The sequence below is a fragment of the Poecilia reticulata genome, linkage group LG14, assembly GCF_000633615.1.
Source record: "Poecilia reticulata strain Guanapo linkage group LG14, Guppy_female_1.0+MT, whole genome shotgun sequence".
Classification (NCBI taxonomy): Eukaryota; Metazoa; Chordata; class Actinopteri; order Cyprinodontiformes; family Poeciliidae; genus Poecilia; species Poecilia reticulata.
Window position 1 is genome coordinate 15,202,417 of NC_024344.1, and position 24,210 is coordinate 15,226,626.

At 42.0% G+C, this 24,210-nt stretch overlaps 1 protein-coding gene across 1 annotated transcript; it reads left to right on the forward strand.

Moving 5' to 3' along the window:
• The first annotated feature begins 89 nt into the window (after positions 1–89).
• acin1b (apoptotic chromatin condensation inducer 1b) lies at positions 90–24,079 on the forward strand. Its single transcript, XM_008428001.2, has 17 exons — positions 90–266; positions 2,391–2,456; positions 2,541–2,652; positions 2,747–2,817; positions 3,191–4,510; positions 5,149–5,231; positions 11,931–12,051; positions 15,944–15,989; positions 17,953–18,098; positions 18,408–18,554; positions 18,659–18,827; positions 19,415–19,560; positions 20,490–20,597; positions 21,734–21,841; positions 21,973–22,336; positions 22,693–22,790; positions 22,879–24,079. Exons 1-17 carry the CDS (start codon positions 132–134, stop codon positions 23,206–23,208), a joined length of 3,570 nt encoding a protein of 1,189 aa, XP_008426223.1. The 5' UTR covers positions 90–131; the 3' UTR covers positions 23,209–24,079.
• The last annotated feature ends 131 nt before the right edge of the window (positions 24,080–24,210 follow it).

Consider the following 24,210-nt stretch of genomic DNA (forward strand, 5'->3'; position numbering starts at 1 on the left):
CTGAGTCGCCCTGCCACTTTATTTTTTTAGCGTTCCGGACAAGCCGAGCGACTCCGGAAGCTGCCGAAGTGTGACGCTAAGCAGCAGCCGTAGCGACGTTGGTCGGAGTTCAGACGAGCGGAGGGAGCAAAATGGCGGACGAAGATATTACGCTTGATGGAAAACCTCTACAGTCGCTCCGAGTTGCTGATTTGAAAGCTGCTCTGGAGCAAAGGAACCTACCGAAAAGCGGGCAGAAAAACACTCTCATAAAGAGACTTAAAGGGGTAAGTTTTTGCCCGTGCTTTGGGTGTCTGTGTCGAGTCCGGCTAAGTTCGGTAAGAAGGCGAGCAACGGCATCAGGGGGGTAAACGTTAGAGGCCGTAACAGTGTGTAGAAGCGGGAATGCCTAAATCACCACGCACACGATATTACGCGTCAACAACTGTACGCTGTAATGGCCCTAAGTGACAGTAGGACAAAAAAAACCTACCGAACAGCTTCGGGGTGGATTTCTAACAGTTCGCCGAGCACCGTGTTGCACACTGTTGAACTGTGCACCTGTCAAGTCGAGGCCTAAGCTGAGAGTAGCCAACAGCCGCACAGAGTGTACAGTACATGACAGCCCCCGTCCGCGCGCATTGCATGTCTGTGTGTGGGGGGGCTTACGGGAGCGCGCGTAGCGATGTAAACAGTATACAAACGTCAACAATTATTACGGTATGCGCTTTTTCTTTCCAGGAATGTCTCCTATGCACAACAGGACTATTGTTGAACCGGACTTTTAGCCAATTAGCAACCGGAAACGTAGTTTGAATAAATGCTAAAGATTAAGTTCAGATGGTCCTAACTGTTGAAAGGTGCATCCTCGTTAAAAAGTAGCCAAATTTATGTACTTTTGTCTTATTCATAAAATGCTTATTTTTTTTGAGGTCTTAGTATTTATTTTCAAAACACATTTAGGGGTGGCTTTGTACCAACTTGGTAATATTTGTGCCACCTCAGCACGAATAACATATGCCATGCAGAAATATATGAAACTCAATACCTAGGAAACAAAATCTCTTAAAAATCTAATTATTATTTTATAAGACGTAAAACATGTCTGGTACATTTAAAACTGCCTTTGAAAGGTAAATGTAAAAGAAAAAAAAATACATAGACATTTGTAGGAATTTGTGCAATTCAACACCTTTAAATTAAATGTTGAAACATGAAAAATATTGACTCTTAATTTTTATTAGTATCATCAATGAAAGAATAACAGAACTTGCCTGACCGTGTATGGAATAAGCAGTCCAAATCTCTCTCAGTGCACTGTGAATTCAGGTCTTCCTACAGAAAGTTTGTGTATAGCTGGATAAATTTGGATAAATTGCTTTTCCCAGAATAAACTGGTATCTTGGCTAAATAATTACACGAGTGCTTTTTGTTGAAAATTGTGTTACGAGTGAAATATCCTTAGGGACTGTAACAAAAGCTTATTGCATCCTTGAACAAGAAATGATATTGGTTAATAACTTTCAAACTCATAAATAAGTTTGAGTATTTTTGGTGTTTTGCAGTGTTTGGCACAAAACTGCTGATTTATTTACAACTATGGACAGAAATGTAGCAAACGCTGCTTTTTCAGAATAAACACCCCCATGTCATACCTATGTCTTCCCATTTGGTTTTTTTCCTACTTTATTTTGTGCAACATACAAATAATTGTAATTTAAGGGGATCTTGCATTTTTTGATTCAAATTTAAACAATAATCTGAAATTGAATTTTCTGAAACCTGCATATCTCTGAATATGAAAGGGATTAGTTGGAATATGTCATTTACTGAGTAATATGCCATTGGTATATTTGTGACATAAGCATTTACAATTGTGCTCGTCTAAGTCTTGAGATGCAGTAACATTATTAGGCATGTAAATGTTGTTTGTGGTGAAAATATCTATAAACAGTTAAAAAGTGCTGCGCTGTAGGCTTACAATGAACACTCAGAGAAGTCCTGAGTTTATGTAATATTATAGACAACCATTCCTGTGATTTGCATGCAGCCAAAACATGCTTGTTTTGGTGCTAAGCGCGTCATTCAGTGCAGTGTGTAGGCTGTTTGAGTTAGTGTTAACATGAAGTTGTAATCTAACAGCAAGATTTAGCTTTCACTTAATAATAAAAGTGTTTTTCAAATGGATTACTTCCTTTAAAAATTCAATATTTCCTTTGAAGTTAAGAACATTTTTGTGTGTTCCTTACAGGTAATGATTTTTAAGGGAATGCAATCTAAAATTGTTGGTATTTTGATGTCAAAACACATAAGCTGTTGCATTAGGGCAAAATTAAGGTTAATAACAAATAACACACGTCATTGTTTGCTTTGTTTAACCTCTTAAATGTCGATTCATTTCCTCCCTGCAGGCTCTGATGCTGGAAAACCTCCAGAGGTCATCGTCTTCTCACAGCGGGCTGCAGCCCAACTCTCAGGTCGGAGATTATTTTCGAGCGGTTTTAGTTTGGCAACATTTTATGTCCAGATCTTGCCGTTTGACCTGTCGTTCTGTGTCGCAGATAGGAGAAGAGATGTGCCAGAACAGTTTCATTAAACAGTACCTGGCCCAGCAGCAAGAGCTCCTACGTCAGAGACTTGCGAGAGAGGCCAAAAAGGAAGAGGAGGCTGACGGTACAACACTTCTACAGATATTCAAGATAACCAAGCAGTTGTCTGGTACCAACAGCTAATTACTATAAACCCCGCCTTGTGTCCCGTCCCACAGAAAGTGCAACTGGACCAGAAGAGGATGAAGACCACTCTGAAGACAATGACAGCCCTTCCTTTGTCAGCAAGGTCAGTAACCTGAATAAAGACATGAGAAAGATGAGGGATGTAAATCGTTTAACCTGAATAAATGAAAAGTATGTTTAGTACAGTTTAAAGGTTATTTTCAAAAGTTACTCTTAATCTGACAAATAAGCCTCATCAGAATGTATGTCATTAAATATGACGGTATATCCCTTGAATATTTTTACAATTTGTCCGCCTACAAACACTAACTAAAGTCAATCTCACTGAGATTTTATATGATAGACCATCACAAAGTAATGTCTAACTCTGACATGAAAAAGAAAATTATGCGGATATTCATTACATGCAAAAACGATATTTTTAGAAAAACCTTCACAGATAAAAAAGAAAATATTTCATCTTCTTTGTCCAATAGCATCCTGGCACCCTGGCCCAGCCCTCGGCTGCTGAAGCCGGAGGAGAAAATTTGGTGATTGGTCACCGACCTGCCGCTGCGTCCCACCACCGGGAGCCCGCCGAAGCTCCAAGAGCCAGGACACAGCGGTCCTCCTTCCAGCAGGGACACAAGGAGCCGGCAGCCGCCTCGCCTCCTCGAGCCGTTGCCTCCTTCTCGGTGCGTGTCCTGGGACAACCGGACAGCCAGGGTCACCCGGCCGCGGCGCCCCCAGGCCAGGAGAAGGATGCCGCCTCCCTGAGCTCTCCCAGAACAGCCCAGCCTGCGCTCAACCTCAGCCGATCCGCCCGCAGTTCGGCTGACAACCACGTCCAGAACGACAGCGATGAAGACGATGATGACAGCGACGAGGACGAGGACTGGGGGCCCAGTTCTGGAGGGGCGCGGAAGAGAAAGGCGGCGGTTCCCTCGAAGCAGCAGGTGGCTCCCAGCATGTCGTCATCAGCTGGGGTGAGATCCAAACGCAAGCTCCAGCCGCCGCAGCACATCCCACCTCCACCGGTCCACGACACTCCCATGCAGCTGCGCCACCCTACGCCTCCTCCATCTCCGCCCCCGAACCTGTTCCCCCTGCCCGACACTCCAAAGCAAAGCCCCCCCGACGATCAGGAACGAGACGGCGTTCGTGACGCAGGGATGGCGTCCTTCCCACCTCCCGCCATGCAGAGGCAGGACTCCGACTCCAGCTCCGGCTCCAGCAGTCCCGAACCTCCAGCGAAGCGTCGCTCCGGCCCGCTGTCATTGCTCATGCACAGGATGGAGTCAGAGGAAGCAACCTCATCCCCCGGGTTCTCCGGAGAAACGGCACACTCGACTGCCACGTGTTCCAGCGAATCCCCCCTTCAATCAGCGGAAACCAAAACGCAACAGGAAATCAGGGAGATGGAGGAAGAGAAACAGCTGAAGGAGGAGAAGGAGAGTCTTAAAGCACAGGAGCGAGAAAGGGAGAAGAAACGCTTGGAGGAAGAGAGGGAGAAGGAGAGAAAGCGGCTTGAAGAGGAGAAGAAGCAGCGGCTGAAAGAGGAGCAGGAAAAGGAGAAAAGACGCCAGGAAGAGGAAAACGAAAAGAAACGCAGGGAGGAGGAGAAGAGACGAGTGACGAGGCTGAAAGAGGAGGAAGAAAAGAAAAGAGAGAAGAACGACCGGAGAGCGGCAGCTGAAGAAAAAGATTCAGGTTCCTCCTCTGATTCCGACTCCAAATCAGAGTCCTCCTCACGCTCATCATCATCATCCTCGTCTTCTTCCTCCAGGGATAAAATTCAACCTGCCAGTCAGCTGAAGGTTGGTGCTTAATTGGTTTCAGTGTTTTCAATCTCAAGGACTCAGAAAATGAGAAAGTACAGAATAATCTCTTCAGGGTTTCGATACCGATACTAAGGGTTAAATACACCAAGTGAGGGGAAATAAATGTTTTACTCAGAAATAGCTCATTAGAAATTTATTTATTTATAGAGAAAAAATATTGACTTTATAATCGGTTTACCTATTCTGCTTACTGTTAATGTATCATATGCCTTTTTGTTTAATCTTGAAAGGCTTGGCTGATGCAGCATCTTTACCTCAGCAAAAACCGTAATAAGACCGTTACTTTATTGGAAACATTGTATGTTGCTGGACAATTTTGTCTCAAAAATGACAAAAGATATAAATAGGATAAATCTTAGTGAAATGCAGCCCTGATAGTAACTATCCAAAAAAACAAATGGTTTTGCAAATGCCACAGCTGGCACTGACATTTGTGGAGCCTCTAATCAGATGCTAGTTTTTATTAGTTTTTATCAAAATCCCAGGATGTGCACCAATCTGAACATTGTTCTGTTTTAGATCTTACGGAGCAAAATAAACTTTAATTTATTCTTGATGTGCATTGTTTTGTTTGCATTTGCCTTTCACTTGTCCTTCTTTCATTTATCTCACAGAAAGCAGACCAAGAGCAAGACCCTGAGGTTCATAAAAAGACAGAGTTCAGAAAAGTCTCAGAGAAACCTAACCTTTCAAAAAGGTAAGTGATCATTTTAATTCACCTATTAAGATTGACTTAATATAACCACATCTGTGTTCAGTCAGCAGATTTATTTTCAAGTTTTAAGTTAAGAGATTTAGATATTTTTTCTACACTAACATATTGACAATATAAAGTCCATGGGGTGTATAATGACATGTGTCCAGTCTTTGGTCTGTTTCATAACAAACAATGAAAACCAGCAGATATCACATAGTGAACTGTGGCTGTCTGCAGGTGGGGTTTTGGACATTATTACATTGTTTATCCCTTTGTTGTGATGTTAGATATGATGTAATACATGATTTCATAGATATTACTGTAAAATTCTCAAACCCAGTACCGCTGTGATTTAATAAGTGCAGACATTAATTTAACAGACTTAAGCAAAACCTCTGAATGCTATTGAATTTTTGAATCAGGGTTTGTGTATCTGCTGACTTTTTAAGCTTATTTAAGATACAGGAAAAGAGAGAAGCTTCCAAATTTTTTGATACAAGTAATATCCATATATTAGCTGATATCAAAGCAAACAAAAGCTCAAACATGAAGTGTCCTGACGTGCACTTTATTTTGAAGATCATGAATGAAGAAGCAGCCTTCTGAGTCACGAGATTATTAGAGATTGAGGTCATAAGATTTTCAGACAGTTCTGAACTTGGAAGGTTTTTGTAAACACATTTGGCATTTGTTATTTTGTTGTTTTTTTAAGACATCTTGTTTGACAAGCTTCTTTAATTCTGAATATCTGGATCATTCACAAATAAATTGGCTCCCAAGCTTACAGGGAGAGCCAGTGTCGTCTCTACACACAACATAAATTGTTTTATAAATGGTTTTATTAAAAACAGCCTTTCATTTTGAAACAAACTGCTTGCACTTAGATCAAAGGCACTTTCAAAGATTACAAGAATGTCCTTAGATATAAAATATCAAGAAATCAAAGGTGGGGTAAAAGCAGCACAGCATGGCACATTAAAAGCATCCGTTTTTATTTAGCTGTTTCTTGTTGGTTTAAGCTGCTGGGAAATATTAAGTTGAAATCAATTCCCAACAAGTGTTTTACATTCCTGAATGGTCCTTGTATTATTGACTTTGTAAAGACATAGAGAACAGTAGGTGTCATTAGACCAGCAAAAACCTGAGACTGGATCTGGGAGAAGAACAAGAATTTGGTTGATTTGCAGTCATGTATTTTGTGACTGAGTATCACTGGTCAGATTTAGGTGGCAGAATAAGCAAAAAAATGAATTAATATATTAAATAATTGATTTATAAAATAGCAATTTTAAGAACAAGCAAGCCTTTAGCATTAAAACAAAGCCTAACAAATTTTTTAAAAAATTGTCAGGACAAAATTGGTGGTTTAAAACAAAGGAGTGTGCAATCTAAACTGGTAGAAGTTAAGCTGATGGAGCAGCTTTAAAAAGTGATTAAATATATTTAGAGCCTTACTTATCCTTGAATGCCTGGGGGAGTTGAAAATCACTTGACTTCTATTAAGTTTCTTTGAAAGGAACTAAAGAAGCTGTTTGTGCTTTTTTTAACTGAATAAAGGACAGATATGGAGAATTAACAGAGAATCATAAGACAGAATATTGTCACTTTTTCTTCCAGTTGTTGTCAGACAGCATGACCAGAAACTGATTCAGACAAATGCTTACAAAATTTCACAAAACATAGTTTTGGATTTCATTAATCCAAAACTATGTTTTTCTTTTAGTCCTTTTCATACTGTAGTAACAGAACACATACCACCTGCTAACAATAAAAAAACACATTTGAAAAGATTAAGATTTTTTGTTTACGCCACATATCCAAAAACTAAGCCTGGGAAGGTAACTGGTGCATGATAAATCATTTTAATTTTTAATTACCTAAAAATAACGGTGCTGTGTTATAAAACAAACCCATGTCTGGGCTGTTCAGCATCATGACAACACCTCCGTCAAAACGGTGCCCTTATTTTCTCCTTCGAACAATAATTGTGGTCCTACCTAATAGTTTTCAGCCATTACTCGTATGTTAAAAGACGTGCGCCATGTTAAAGCGTCTGCTAAGCTTTTATTTTGGAACTCCCAGACCGGAACTCGGTCCCGCATTCTGTAAGGCTTGCTTGTCCTTAGCCAACATGGCCATCGTGCATGCACCGCATCCCTGATACCGACGCAGTGTTCGGCTTGTGAGAAGCAGAAACGCTCGCGTCAGATTCTGCGTTTCATTTCTCCGACTCCGGCCCTCACCTGAGCGAAATAGCCACTAGCGCCGCAGTGTCGATTTTACCCCACGGGAGTTTTTTTTTTTCCTTTCGCGGCCGGTCATAATGCTGTCCGAAGGCAACAAAAACGGGTAAGGGTGAGCCAAAAGGCGACGGAAGGCTTCAGGTTGCAGCTTGTACTTTTCCATCGATTATGTGGAAATCGGAAGGGAGAAACGTCTGTCGTTTTTTTTTCTCTCTTTTTCTAGCCGCATGCTGCTGAATTAGCCGGCAGCTAATGCCTGACTATGAAATATCGTGTCATCCATTCACATTGGCCTGGTTAGCGTGTTGCATGTTCGCCCATGTGAGGAAGACAGGGGGTGGGGGCGTTGGTGAAAGCCTTTTGTTGGGTGAAGGAGCATTGAAGATTTTGTTGGGGGAGGAGGGTGAGGGTCCCCTTTTCTTTTGAATGTCTAAAATAGCTGATCATTGAAGGAAACTAATGAATAACTAATGGCCTCAGATACCATGTGGAGAGGAAAAAAACACTGCTTTCTCCTCCTGCTATTCCACAGGAACACATTTCTAGTTCTTCAGGTCCACAATGTTCTTGCACGAAGGTCTTTAATGAACATCATATTTATTTCTGGAGTTTGTGTGGCTATAGCTGGTAATGATCTTTGCGTTGTCAAGGGAGATCATTAAAGCAGACATCTGCTAGCTGTGCAGTGGTCCCTTATTGTGTGAGATAATTCTCCAGCTGGCACCAGCATTCATGATCTCCTGTGGGATTCCACTTTACCTCTTATTTAATAGGTAACAAATGTGTTGGGCCGATCTGGCCATTTGTATTAGATCTGAATAATTTTGTTAAGCTGCTGTAAGTCGTTAACTAGCAGGGTGGTTGTTTCTTGAATAGCTTGAACATTTGAAAGTACTTTCACGGCACATTTTGCAGCTTATGAAACAGCTCTTCAGGTGACAGTTGTACTTCATTCAGCTTCCTCATTCCTGCCTCGTCAGACGGATAGCAGCCTATTTTAAAAGAGCAGCAAGTGAATTGATTATTCACCTCTCTGCTGAGACCTTTTATTGCTTTAAGGCAGTTGAAGCAACACGCACACACTCCCCCGCCCCCATGTGTAACAATTTTACCCTCTTGCACTCTCCTGACCGTAAAGGTTTGAATCTTTAGTTACACCTGCACAGGTGTGCCTCTGGCCTACGCTTTGAGAATTTGACATTCAATCCAGAGGAAAGTGAGGAGAAATTGTGTTTGGTGTCCCTGAGAGTAAAGAAAAGGGTGTTATTTTGCTGAAACCTAGCCTGTGACTTAATCTTTAGAGTTGGAGGTTGAACAGGCTCTGCTGGAGCTGGAGCTTATTACTATCAATCAATCAATTGTGCTATACAAATTTTCTTTGTATAGCACATTTCAGCAGCAAGGCATTTCAAAGTGCTTTACATAATTTAAAACAAAAACACAGAGTAATAAACAATCAGATAAAAATAAATAACATTTAAAAAAGTAAATAAAGAAAATAAAAATTAAAACCTGTACCCAGAACCAGAAGACCTGAGGGGTCTAGATGGTTGGTACGTTTGGTACTACTTTTCAGGCTCTCCCCTGAAAGACACTTTGGAACAGTGCCAGCCAGGATATTACATGTTCTACTCAAAGAAATGAATGCAGAGGTTAATTGTTAACGCATGCTATGTAAAATTAAGTAATTATTGTGTGCATTATTTATAGTCTGTTACTTTTAGAAAGCTTTGACCCGGCAATACTGATTTTAATTGATTACACTTAAAGGACTGAAATGCAACTTTTTTTCTTAACCTTTCTGCAGTGATTGGTTATTAATTATTTATTGGAGATAGATACAAAGTATCAGTGTATGAGCGCTGTTGTGAAAACAGGGCTGCACCAGTTAAAAAAAACAACTAATTATAGAGTTTGTAAGTTGTTTTTGGTGTGTTTTATTAGCTGTTAGTGTAGTTAGCATTAGCAACCGCAAAGTGCCATCTTTGTATGTAACCCTAGAGAATCTAAAGGCTTAGTTTAACTCTAACATTTCCACAAAGCTCCCAACCTCTTCGAAGTCCAGGATGGGGGCATGACCAGTCGATTCCAGTCAACACAACATTGTATTTGTTCTATTTTCAGTCTTTTAAAGAGATGTGTCTGTGTCTTTGGTTCTTTTAGATCCACGACATCAACAGCTTTGGATCAGACATCATCTGTTACAAGTCTTAGTCTCTTCTTGGTAGTGCTGGCGCACTTCATTCAGATCAAATGTCGCATTATTATTTGTGGCAACAAAAAGGAAACCCAGCAAGTGGGCTGTAGTTCCAGCTCGTTCTCTTTTTTTATTCAATTACAATGTGTTTTCCTCTTTCTGCTGTGCAGACCAATCAGTTTTTAGTTTAGGAAAACTAAACTAAAAACTGATCAATATCATTGGTACATTTGTATTTTTCTTCATCTTATGGTTCATTTAGCCTCATTTTGGAACAGAATAAGAGGATGAACATATCACCAAGCTAAAGACAAATCATTCCAATTCTTCTGTTGCACATGCTTTGCATTTCAGAAACACGTCTTGTTGTATTTCGTAGTTTCCGTTACATGCAATCTCCGACATACAGATTCGGGGAACTTCAGGTGGTGGAGGAAAAGGAGCAAGCAGACAAGAACGAAGGGTGCTGGAGGATGCGATTCTCCCACCTACAGGATGCCACTTCTGTCAAAGCATAAAGGCAGAAGCCTGCGATGATGCTGCCAGAGTGGGTTGATGGTTAGCTAAAAATAAAATTCTGTTTTTGTTTCATTGTAGAAAAGCATAAAAACTCTGAAAGTGGTACCGTTAGACGAACAGAGCCGTGTGAGGTCTGACTCATTGTAAGCACAATGGGTGTACAGCCTAGTGACCCCCCGATGGATCAGATGAAGGCCACCCACAGACTCATCCCCGAGTTTACGTCTGGAAGTATGAGTTGGTTTGTGACCCCGGGTGTCAGTTAGCTGGTGAGGTATTTATAGCAGCAGTGACCCAGATCATCAGCCTCCGGCACCCTTCTTCTGACTCTTTCTGTTTCTCCTCTTGTCTTGACCGAACTCATTTTGTGTCCTGTGGTACCTCATATGGTTCATTGTAAAACTGAGGGCGGCGGCCATATTGGTCACCTTTTGTCTAGATTTTTGCTCCTTCGATAAGTGATTTAATAGGTAATTCTGCCATCGTTAACCTCTAGGCTTACTTTTACAGTAAAGAGTTGTTGAAGTTGGAAAGATATTTATAGAACTGATTTTTTTTTTTTTAAAGCCAGGGGGCAAATAGCGATCATTAAACAGATTAATTATTGACTCTACAAAATGGAGTGTTAAAGCCCAAACCATTTAAATGGTTTCCAGTAAAAGCATTAAAACTGGGATTTACTGACCACCACATAAAAAAGAATTAAAATGGAGTCAGTTGGTTTTGACTGTAAGTTGAGGTTGTCTGGATCAGGATTTTGTTTTGTAACATTTGAACATCAGCAGTGATGCAATGCTCTAATAGGGGCCAGACTTGGCTAAAAAGCTGCTATTATGCTCTGACACTTGAGTTGCTTTAGTTCATGTATTGCACCTATAGGTTTTTTTATTTTATTTTTATTTATTAATGCAGAACGCCCTTCTGAACTTCAAAGCTAAAGTTGGCAGGTATACTTTCTGTTGTGAAATGACTTAATGACTCATCTCATGGCATATTTCAGTCAGGTTCCAGTTAATTGTGTTCAGATATGACTTTTAGGGAAAAAAAACAGTCATACCTATCATTTCAAAAAGATGACTTCAATTTTATGTGGAATTGGAGTGGAACTAGAAATTGGGCCAGACTTTTTCGATGCTCATCATTTCGTCGTAGTCTATTTTCACTCGTCAGTTTTTAAAATTATGACATTTAATTGCATTTCACTGTCATTCTGTTTAATATTCAACAAGCTGATTAGGTAGTCCACATCTTGTCATCATCGAGCTGAACGCATTTAACTTTTTCTCTGCAGTGGCGAAGTTTTGAAATCGGGTAACATTTCAAAACTGCGGTATTCTCTGAGTAAAGTTAAAACTTGTCGTCCGATTTTTACGTCACCATTTAAAAATAAAATAAAAAAAAATTGCTAAATTAATGCGACACCTGATTAAGACATCCCTAATAACAAACCCTCTTCAACAAATCTGCTTGCCTCATTTGCAATTTGTAAATGTGTATTATTTTTAGCATGTTGCTATTGATTGAATACCAAACAACTTTGATTGTGAACTGATTCCTTAAATCCATCACTAAGTACTAAAGGTTTCTAAGAAAAAATTAACTTTGTCCTTTTAAGAAAACATGGATCATTGTTCCGGTCTACGTCAAACTGAACGTGCGAGGAGCTGCTAAGTTCTCTCGGTACAAGAATTTGAGTGGGATTGTGCTAATAACCAGTTAATTTAACCTCTCTTCTCGCAGGGAGGTGTCTGAGCCGAGCACAGCCGCTGTTACGGAAGCAGAACCGGACTCTGAGAGCTCCATGGCCCAGCAACCAGCTTCTGGGGCTGAGCCAGAGAGCAGCGAGAGCCGCATGGAGGAGGTAAGGTCACTGGGAGGGTGTGGGCGTTTGGGTCTTGGCTCTGTCTCCCACTAACCTGCATCCTCACTCATGTGAAAGCATGCTTCGTTAGCAGTGCTCGGGGAGGGTCACTCAAAACCAACACAGCCCTAAACTTAAACTATTTTGGCTCATGTAGAACTTTTTACTCTTGCTACCTTTCCACTGTAAAAGCAGTTTCTACCCTCACCAAATTATTGAATCGGATCTTAAGATAAAAGCAACAGGAGCTGAGTTGGACTTGGGTTTTTGGAGTTACTTGGGAATTAACTCATTCCTTCCATCTACTTTTAACGAGACTTCCATTTCAAAGCAAGCTTAGTCATGTGGATGGTCTCGCACACGTCTGTTGTCTGTCTGGGCCACGCAGCGGCAGGTTAAGTGCTGATGCTGCTCGAATGAGAGAGGAGAGATGTTGGTCGCGTTTTAAGTCAGGCTTCCATTTTGTGAGGAGAGTGCATGCTTATATCACTCCTACACACTCGTGAGTTAGTGGAGAGGAGGAATGTGTGATTTTAAAAGGCTCTCTCTCAGAGATGGCAACTATTGCTTAGCAATTTAACAATGTGGCTGATTATTTCTGCCTCTTACTGACCTACTGGCAGCTGTTTAAATGGATGACAGTAATAACATGATTATAGATGTAGCGAAAGTTTTGTTGTGTAACTTGTTTTAAATGGGAGATGCACCAATCAGATGTCAGAATATGTCATTTTTACCTCGATACACTCTGATTTGTAATTGCCGGCTTTTTTATTTTTTCCGTTGGTTTTTGCAACCAACTAACGGCATGTTTTGTAAAACTCACATGTTCTGTAAAGCAGTGTTGCTTTTATGAATAAATAAGTATAATCTTGAAATTGGATAATCATCTGTTTTATTCAAATGAGGGATAACGGCAGATCAGACATCAAAGAAAATCCTGATTGGTGAATCTCTGCTTATCAGTCTCACCTCTGTACATTCAGTCTAGATGCATTTGCCAACTCATGCATGTCAAACTTGTGCAGAGCTCCTTCATCACCCCGCTTCAATCAGGACGTGCCCTTGCAGGTGGTTTTTGCTTCTTTACTTCAGAAATAAGATGATCCTAGAGCATATTTCACTGCTAGACCTGAGCCGGTTGAAGACAGTCAGATGATGGGTTTGTTTTTATGTGGCAGTTTTCAGCGCGTGTCTCATTTTGGCTCTACCTGTCTCAGCTGTATGCGCCCTGTGGCTCTGCATGGTGTCGGCCGTTAACAGCGTGTTGTGTGTGCGCATCGAGATGCATGACCAGAGCTTGCTTCTCCTGTTTCTTTCACGCTGTTCTCACTTTGTTTGGATTCCCACTCGTTTCCTCTCTCACTTTTGTTCGCCCTTCCTGCTTACTCTCTCTCCTCCTCTCTATCCATTATTTGCCTCTGTGTCCCATCATGATTGCTTTTCTTTCTGTCTCTGTCTCTCTCTTTCTCTCTCTCACTATATATTGATGGTGTGATTGCTGTTTTAAAACCCCATTGATTGCTTTGTTATGAAGGTGCCCATGCCTCTTCCATTGTCCCTATTGGTACCTGCTGAGTACTACTACCACCAGCACCACCAACAGCACCTCTTCCACTCCTCCTACTCCTTCTACAACTCCCGCCCCGCTATGCCAAAGTGCGTCGATGGCACCCGAGTTAGGCCCAGAGTCTGCAACCTGAGCAGAACGGCACTGAGCAGAACCCGCCTGCTTGGCCCTGCAATGGCGAGCTGAGCCAGCAGGAAGCGGAGCTCGCATCAGAGCTGTGCCGAGCAGCAGCAGCCATGGTTACTGCAGTTGTCATAGCAACGTGGCTGCAGGGGTTGGAATCCTGCTGACCTGATTAAAGCTGGACTGTACTGCACCATGTGGGGTTGATTCCCCACCACCATCTTGAGGTGAATCAAAGACTCGAGGTGTCATCCCGAGGCAGAGCAAAGAAAGAAAGCTTCAGTTCTGGCTCTGATTCGACTCTCATGGTCCCACATCGCCCTCTGTTTGTGTGGTGGAGAATTGACTTTGGACTGAGAATTGATGCAGTACGTCACGATTCACCCAGAGGATTATTTCTGGGTAGAAACATTCAAACGCGTCTCCAAGAAGAACCACTAACGAAAAATACTTCCAGCCACAAAAGTGTTGGATTTTTAAAATTTTATTTATTTATTTTTTTTGATGGACATTTTCTTGTGGATTTTACAATTGCTTTGACAACATGTCGATGCCTGGACACATCACTGCAACAGAAACTGTTATCCACCTTTCGACTGCTTGGGGGTGGGGAGGAGTGTGACAGACTTTTGACTCTGAAAGGACACGCCATGCGTCACACCCGGCACTTTGATTTACCGTGGATGCACAAAGAATCGTATCTGTCAGAGTTCACCTGCAGAACTGAACACGTTATGCCTCTTTAAGCCAGATCCACGCCGCAAGTAAACCCAACATGGAGTCTGTGATGCTCTGCCACTGAATTGCAACAGTTTTTGTCCAGCTATTGCTACTCCAACAAAGTGTCCTCATCCTCTATGTGTGGTCTGAATCCAGAGGCGTTCAGCGCTGGGACTATGACATGTTTTGGTTTGTTTTTGTTTTTTTTACAACTTGCCTGGATTGTTGTTTTCTAAAGACTGCATTATTTCACCTGTAAGAGACTGAAAGACAGTAGCCTGCTGTGAAAAATCAACACTCAAGCTGCTGTTGGATGTGGGGGAAACAACTGGAACGACTCAGTCTACAAATAAAAACATCATCATCTTTGCTGCTGCTTCATCTCAAACCTCTTTGGGACAATTTCAAAGACTCTTGACTGTTTTTGCCCTCTGCCCCCCCTCTTTAACCATCAGAGGTACATCACACCTCAGAGACACTACCTTTGCCCCCGCCCTGCCTCCATCACCATCTACCAGGCAACACTATGAAACCTGAGGTTCCTAAAAGACTGAAACGTGACTGTGAGCGGCAGTAAGCCCAGAGCAAGTCTTCCCCCGCCCCGTCCGAGTCCGATCCAGTGATCAGTTCCCGCCTGCCGGTTAATCTGCACACTGAAAGCGAGCCCTGCACTCACTGCTCTGCCTTCTCTGATTGGATCCTTGTTTCCTAGACACAGTGCACACTGTGGTGCGGTTGGGCCCATAGTCAAGCCAGTAAGGAATCAGGTCTTAAATGGTATCAGGAAATGACTTGTCAGTATTCCTCTTATTTAAAAATGTCTACAAGTGATTATATAGTCACTTTTTTTTTTGACCTAAAATTTTTCCTGTTAAGATCTGCGCTTTGTTGTAATGCAGTTAGCACTTTAAGAACCGCCAGTTTATTGAAAAGTTGTTCTAAATTTGGGAGTTCTCGTTTTTAAACACACCGACTGTGAAGCTAAAGCGGTGCTGTGTTATTAAGAGGGGGGGGGGGGGGTTATCTGCATTAATGATGTTTAAAAAATATACATACATTTTGTTCAACACTTATTTAGTTACACCATCACTTTTAAATTCTAAGCATAGAAACAGATTTACAGCAACTTTTGCTGCATTTCTTGTAAATTTATATATATATATGACCAGATACTTTATTTATAGCACATTTTGAAATGCTGATTTTTGCAATTTCTTTATTAGCATCAGTCTTCCACATACACATTGCAGCGATAGGTGGATGACTCTGATGTGTCAGTGTGGATCAGCGAGCCCTTAAAGTGGCACAGTTAAAGTCTGCAGGTTTCAGTTACTCTAACTCGCCTTTCCCCACCCCTCCTCCACTTTTCCTCTTCACCTCCTATGTGTTGTTGCCCGTTTGGGTCTGGACTCTGGGTTCTCATCTTGCCCCACACCCCTGGGGTCTCTGTATGCTCTTTCTGTCTCCCTGTCTTTGCAGAGCACCACTCCTAAGGCTTTTGCTGCTCGCAAGATCTCCCTGTCCAGTAAGTATTGCCGTTACACCTTTATTATCTCCCACAGCATCGGTTACAGTGAAAAGAAACGCCAAGTGAGATATTTGTCACTTTTTCATCTTTTTTGCGGTGTTGTTCTTTGTAGGTAGGCTGAGTCTGTGGCTTGTTGTCCACCAGTTTGGGTTGTAACATTTGTGGAAACTTCAGATGTAGTTTAATGAATCGATTTCAAAACGAGTTTATGTTTCTGTCGTCGAAGCCACAGCTCTGTTCCTGAAAACCATCAGTTTTTTCTGCTGAAACGGAGGAAAGAACTGCTTTGGTCAGGACCTAGAGACGCGCTCAGGGGAACAGCAGCCAATTAAAACATTGTAGTGTCACGTTTTAAAACTTCAGAGTTTAGTTTTTGAGTTTGGTACCAGCCTTTCTGTTTTTAGTCACTGTAAAGTGGCGCTTTATTTCTAAGTTTGACCGCCCTGCGATGTGCAGTCCATAAAAACTTTTATGTTTTTCCTCTTTATGATGCAATTTTTGACCGATGAGAGATGTATAGTCTGGAAATATCAATCAATCAATCAAATTTTATTTGTATAGCACATTTCAGCAGCAAGGCATTTCAAAGTGCTTTACATAATTAAAATAAAAACAGAAATAAACAGTGAGAAAGAGAAAGAGGAAAAAAAAACATTACATCATTAAAACGTTGAAAAGAAAGAAAAAGAAATTAAAGACATAAAAAATACAGTTATTCTGATGAACAGTATCTAAAGCAACTAATTTTCACAATTGGGAAAGATTTCTTAATCTCCCTTTAACTTGTTTACCAAAGTTAACAGTCTGATTGACGTAAAATGTTTAACTTTTTTCATTCAGATATTTTTTTTTATGTGTTAATTCACTCAGTCAAAACAAAACACTTACAAATCCCAAACACACTCAAATTAGATCTTTAGTTAGTAGAAAGGTGCAGTTTATTTCTTCTACAGGAGAAAATAACCCTGTGGAAATGACCCAAATAGTATTTAAAGCAACTGACAAAAAGGAGCCAATGAAAATCTCTTAAGTATGCCACTTAAAAAAACATTGTAGCAAAGCTGTGTTCTTTGGAAAGCTGAAAAGGAAATGGTAAATGGTCTGAAACATCATGATTTACAAGTTTTTAAAAACGTTTTGTTTTAAGAATGTCTGTTTTTTTATGTACAAATTTGATCCAAATCAACCAGGGAAAGTATAAAAAACTGCTGCTCTACACCTAAAGTAACATGCTGAATACCTGTTTACAGGATATTATTTATAAATTGTAGCGCAGGAGAATTTAACGGTCTGAGCTATGCTGCTCGCTCTCCTGAGAAAACTGACTCTGAAAGGAGTTTGGTGAAGTACTCTCCTTAGTTTTTCAACTAGGCCTTTAACAAATGGCGTCTATTTGTTACTTTCAGACAGATTTCTGAATGAAGAGACGTCAGAAAGTTCCCAAAAGACAGTGACATCGTGTGTATTATTGTTGTTTTATAAGTTGATTTTCCAGCTTTAATTGAACTGTAGGTTTTAAACTGACATTCACAAGCTCTTACACCTAAAGTAACATGCTGGATGCTTTAATCCAGCATGTTAATATATTTCAACTGGATTATAAGGGATTATCCAACAAACCTCAGACTTTTGATGCAGTCTATTTGGATACTTTGCATCTATGTGGCATCACACATTTGGAACAACTGTAGCTGCTAACGCAAAGTACAGCCAGTATTTCTACAATTAATATAAAGTTTTAAATAACTGGTATGCAGTTAATAAAATAACTTTTCCTAATTATTCGTACTCATTCTTCACAAATTGCTGTTAATCTTGCTTGAACTATTTGGGTCAAAAGGAATCCCTTTCTCCTTTTAGGCCGTGGGCCTGCAGTAACTTGTCTGTTGGGTTTCCGTCCCCTGCAGAGCGAGCCACCGATGTTTCACGGTGATAAAGTGTCTCTTTCTAACACCTGCAGGCAGCAAAGTGTCTCCGGCCAGCACAGATGGAGGAACGGCAGAGCCCGAAACAGGAAGCGCCGCAGGGAGGAAGAGGCGGTGGGGCTCCAGCACAGCAGTCACGGTTAAGAAGCCATCGATCAGCATTACCACCGACTCCCTGAAGGTACGGACGGCTCACGGGGAGACGAGCTCACAGCAGAGTGGAAAATGAGCTGAAATGTGTGAAACTCCTGTTTAGTGAGTGGAGCATTTGAAATACAGCAAGCTGTTACACATGCTGGAAATTGGTTTTTCTTTCATATTTAACCAGTTTTTAACTTTGTGTTCATGAAAATGAATCCATACGTAGAATATCTTTACGCAAACTTGTTTGCTTATTGCCGTTTTACTTTATTTTAGTTATTAGATTGTATATAAACAAATTTGAAATTATTTCAGAAAGAGTTAAACTTTTTCCGGTTCTCTCCTCCAGTCTTTGATTCCAGACATCAAGGTGAACCAGGAAGCAGTGGTGGACCTTCATCCCGAGGAGATGCAGATGTCCGGAGATGAGGAGAACTCCGACGCCGGCCGGAGCGACCCAGACAAAGGTCTCAAGATCAGACGCACCGTCACGCAGGTCCGGCAGGGGAGGGCATCTTGATGCTGCCCTTTTTTTAAGATTTTTTTTTCCTCTAAATGTCTTTCTGTCTCGATTCTGATGACTCCTTTACTCCCTCTCAGGTTGTTCCCAGCGAAAGCCAGGAAAACGGTCAGACTAACGTAGAAGAAGAAATGGAGAAAACGGAGGAGGAAAAACCACACAAGGCTTCCAGAGACACAAAGAAGAGCATCTCTGATGAACCGACCGAACCACAGATGACTGTCAAAGTAGAAGGAGAGCCAAAGAAAGGTGAAGTTGGACCACTTTTTGAACAATTAAATCTTTTTACATTTCATAGTTTTTTTTTATTCTGATTTGATTTAAAATGTGCTTTTATTATTCTTCTACTTTAGTTTATTGTTTCCTTAACAATATGGTTTTTTCATACCAACTATTAATCTGTGCTTCCATCTTTTTAACATTTATTTGTTTATTTGTACATACATACATACATCCATCTGTCTGTTTGTTCATCTTTCCATCTATGCGCTCTGGTTTTTTGTGGGTTTTAGATTTGAAACCTCATCATTGCAGAAAATCTGCCACAAATTCCTTTTTAAAACTTTTGTATTTACAAAAAAAAAGGCTGAAAAAAAGTGACTGGGAGCTGCAGAAGAAATTTGATTCTGGGAAAACTCTGGGATTTTCACATGGGAAGAAGTGAAGACTCTCTGCTGCAGTTTCCCATAATCACCATGAGAGATGCTCTGACCACGTCGAAGAATTAAATGCCTCCGTCTTGAGAAAAGATTCAGCAAACTGAACCGATTCTGTGCAGCTCTAACCCACCTCCTCCTGCCTGCCTTAACGGTTCTCCTTCTCCATCCCTCCTCCAGTGACTCCCAGCGACAGTCTGGTGCGGCGCTCCATCAGTCAGCAGAAGTCTGGCGTCTCCGTCACCATCGACGACCCCGTCCGCGCAGCCAGGCAGCCGTCGCCGCCTCGGGGGAAAGTTTCTAACATCATCCATGTTATAAACCTGGTGAGTCAGTTACTCTGGGGATGAACTACAAAAAGATTTCTTTTATAACGTAGAAAAGAAGCTACAGTGAATTTTTCACATTTGCTCAGCTTGCATTAGAGAAACCCTCCCCCACATTTTTCACGAATGAGTTGAATGAGGCTGCTGCCAGTGTTGGCACCGCATCATCGGCTAGAGCCGTAATTACAGTCAGGAACAATTACCCAGGTGTTCCAGCCGCAGTCAGGTGGAATCTCCAGCGGAGCGGCGCAGGGCATGTCTAACCAGACGATGACAAGACGAGACATTACACATTTAGTCAGTACATTTTTTCAGCCTTGTGTCATAGCAGCACGACTTGAGGGCACACAGCGGTAAAACTCTAGATTAGGCTGGCTAATTTCAGCGCAGACAGACTCGTTGCTATGTTTGTTATTATTTACCCTCAAGATACTAAATGGGAATTAAAGAGTTTATCTTTTCGTTTTTGGTCTTGGCACTAATGGTGACTTTTCACCAGAGGGTGGCACTAAAACTACAATACAGGTCCTGCTGAGCAACAGGAACGCATGAGAGAGCAAGGGGAGAAATAAAGCGGAGATGCTGAGATGATCAAACCCCAGTTGACAGTTTTGTATGTTAATTTTTGCAAAGATTTGTAGATTTCAGTTTGTAGGCTTTTTTAAAAAGACAAATGTAATGCCTCCAAGAATGAAATGAAGCATCTGCAGTAGGTTGTATTTATCACAAATTGCACGATTTCAGTTCTTTGACTCTGTTGCTTTGGTGCGGGGATCATTTACCCGTCTGAGATTCGACGTCCACCATTTTGTTTTTGAATTGGCCAGCAACACCTATCAGCTCATTATAAATAATTTCTTCTGCACACATTCCACCGTTTTACCAGAGAACGACTCTGATTCTGATTCTGACCTGGCTTTTCATGGTAGGTCCGACCGTTCACCCTGCTCCAACTCAAAGAGCTGCTGAACCGAACGGGGAGCGTGGTGGAGGAAGGCTTCTGGATCGACAAGATCAAGTCTCACTGCTACGTCACGGTGAGGACAAGCTGCTCAGCGCTGATTCACTACACTGAACACAGACATTTTTATTAATCAAACCTGCTTTGTTAATAAAAATGCTCTCGAATTATTATAATTTGTCGTCCTCCTCCTTTTATTAGTTCAACTTAAAAAGTTGACACATGTTGAAGCAGCAGATGTTTATTTTTCATCATTTTTGACTGATGCTTGCTCTGTCTCTTATCCAATTTTTGTGGGTTTTCTTTTTTTTTTTTAAAGAACATTAATTCACTTTAATAATTTATTAGTATGGAGGCACGAGCTGATGTAAGATTCTCACTGTATGAGAACTTTGAGTAAAAATACAAAAGATGCCACAAAATGAAAGTAAATTGAAACAGAAAGTTGTTGCTGTTGGGTGAAATACTGGAACATATTGAGGAAAGATGTTTATTTTTATTTACCATTTGATAAATAGCAACTAGATTTCCATTTTTAGGCTAATTTAGCCTAAAACGGTGAGCAGTTCAGCGGTTAGAGGTTGTGATGTTTGCGCCTTTAGGCTGACTGGAGACCAGATGAACCATCATTGTCTGGACTTTGATGGTTTTGTTTTTAAACAGTGTTAACGATGACGGATCGGGCTTCCTTCAAAAATATGTCAGCACACCAACGGGTGGGGGAGGGGCAGCTCTGTCACCGTTTGCTGCATGAAGCGGTGAAGAGCTTTACGGAGGTGGCCCTACTTTTAAGGATTCTCAGCCTTAGAGAGGTTTAACTGATAATTATGTATTTTGAAACGTTCATAAGTCGGTATGCCGTGACATCATCGACCGACTCATTACTACTAATCAGGCTAATAATTTAAATGGAGCTTTTACTTTACATTCCTACATTTACCTCTAATAAAACCAGCATTTTCACAAGGACATCCTTTGATGTTGATTTATGTTTTTTGAGATGTGGTTACACTTTCAAATTAATGCTCGATTATTTTCATCAGTTATTCTGATGGATTAAACAGATTAAAATATTTTCACATTATACAAATTTTTCATTTAGCCTCCAAAGGTTTTTTTTTTAAATCAATTACTAAATTAGTTGACAATTTAGATAAATGATTAATCACGATTAATTTGATGAGTTGCTTTTGTCCCGTTCTGTTCCGGCAGTACACGACGACAGAGGAAGCAGTCGCCACCAGGACGGCTCTTCACGGAGTCAAATGGCCGCCTAGCAACCCCAAGGTGCTGGGTGTGGACTTCTGTGAGCAAGATGAGGTGATGAAGGCTGAAGTTTACCTCTGGTTTCTCTTGGACTCCTGGTCTCTCTTGTCTAGATGTTTTGTTTTGTTTGGGACATTTTTTTTCCCCATCATCTTGTTCATGTCCATTTCATATCGCCTCAACAGCTGGATTATCACAAAGGCATCCGGAAGCCGGAGAAAGAGCAGGATCACGCTGCCCCGGCTGCCCCTCCTCAGCCCCGACTGCCCCCTCTGATGCCTGTGCGCGACAAAGAGCAGGACAGGGACAGGGACCGCGAGCGGGGAGACAGGGAGCGGGACAGGGACAGAGGCGTGCGGGACCTGCTGGCAGAGCGACAGAGGGAGATGGAGCGGCGGGAGCGGGCGCGAGGAGAGCGGGAATGGGACCGGGACAAGGTGCGGGAATTTGCGAGACCCGGAGAGGAGGGACGACGATCGCGATCCAGAGAGAGGGAGCGCAGGAGGAGGGAGCGAGCCAAGAGTAAAGAAAAGAAGACCGACAAGAAGGGTAAGGAACTTCACGGGATCCAACGGAAATATTAAGTGAAAAAAACAGACGGGTGAATACATCTCATTTGCTAATGTTTTACAAAGGCGTAAAACAGTATTCCTCGCCATCTATTGTTAGCCAAGAGGAAACAAACTGAATGTACAGGGTGTCCAAGCAGCCTGGAAACATCTTAAATTCATGCATGTAAAATTGAGGCCTTAAAATGTCTTCCATTGTTTGGGGGAAAAGAGTTGGCCTTAAATATGCTAGTTAGCAAGGATACACCTATCTCTCTGTTTTTTACATCCGTAATGGTGAGTGGAAATGTGCCGCCAGTGCTGGACGATGATCCATGTCTGTTTTCTCTCTGACAGAGAAAGGAGATGAGCCTCCTGCTAAACTGCTAGATGACTTGTTCCTCAAGACCAAAGCAGCTCCCTGTATATACTGGCTGCCCCTCACTGAGGAGCAGGTTGGTCTCTCTTTACTTTAAGACGCTTTTTGTCTTCTGTTGTTTCGTGCTGTATGGTTGACTGACTGAAACTGATGTGTAAACTCAGGCGAACCAGAGGCTTTCAGACCGCGTGGAACGGCAGAAGGAGCGCGAGCGAAAGCGCAAGGAGCTGGAGGAGGAAGACAAGAAACGTGACGAGGAGAAAAAAGAGAGGCTCAAGGTCCGCGAGAAGGATGGTGGAGGCGGAAGCGGCGGGGCCGCAGCGAGCAGCAGCGGGGTGCCTGGGAGAGGAGGCGACGCCGACAGGGAGCGGGGCCGAGACAGAGAGGGTGACAAGAGGAGGGACAGCAACCACCGATCCAGGCGACCCTCGCCGGGGCCCGCCAGCGCCCGGCGTTCCCGTAGCCGCAGCAACCCCCGGGACAGGCGCCGCTGAGGCGCTGGACGCTGCGGGGAACGATGAAGAGAGGGGAGGGGGAGGCAGAGGACGCAGCAGAAACGGCAAGTCCTGCGGTCCTCAGCCTCTGCCTCGCCACGCTGTAGAAGGCTCAACGTGACGCCGGTGTCTTCCACACACTCCTGTCGTTGCCCCCCCTCCTCTTTATCGTTCAATTACAGAAAAAAAGCATTTCTGATTTATAGGAAAGTGTCTGTTTGTCTTTTTCCTTCGACCAGTTCTTTTGTCTCCGTTTTGTCGATCCTCCGTCACTGATGAGATGTATAGCGGAGGGCGGTTGTTTTCATGCTTCCCGCTTCGTTTTGCCCCGCTGAGGTTTTGGGGACCGCCTGACTATTTTAGCTCTGTGGTCGCGCAGTTCCTTCCTCCTCGGAGCCCTGTAATAAAACCAGTCCAGAATAGATCCCCGACCGTGACCCGACATGTTTTCTAGCAGCCGTTTTACTGATCAGCACTAAAGAGTCAAATATAACCATCTATGTAAATACCACAAAATTTACAAATGGCCCCTAGTCAAAGCGAAGGTTATTTTATTTTTGAATGTGATTATTTTCTCAGATGGTTGTCAAGTTGGAGCAGGTGAGTCAGAGAAGAACTGGGCTCAACACTGAAACAAGCGAGACAGGAAAACGTGTTGCACCGAGCCGACGTGAAGGAAACGGATCTGTAAAGCCGACCCGCCTCACCCCTCACACTTAGGAAAGCAGGAATACAAAAGGTTTATCTTCTGATAGAGTAACATTTGCGGTTTTAATATTTTAATTTTTTTTAGTTCCAGTTTGTTTTTTTCCTCCAAGTGCTGAATGTACCAAGAATTTAAGAAATGAATAAATTGGTTTACCACACCATCTGATGTTCGTTCAGTTGCATCATTGCGAACGCGTCGGCCATTTTAAATGCTGCATTATTTATTCCTTCTAATGGCATATTCTCACTCAGTTATCTTTGAAGATTTGACTTACTTTACACTCCAACATAACA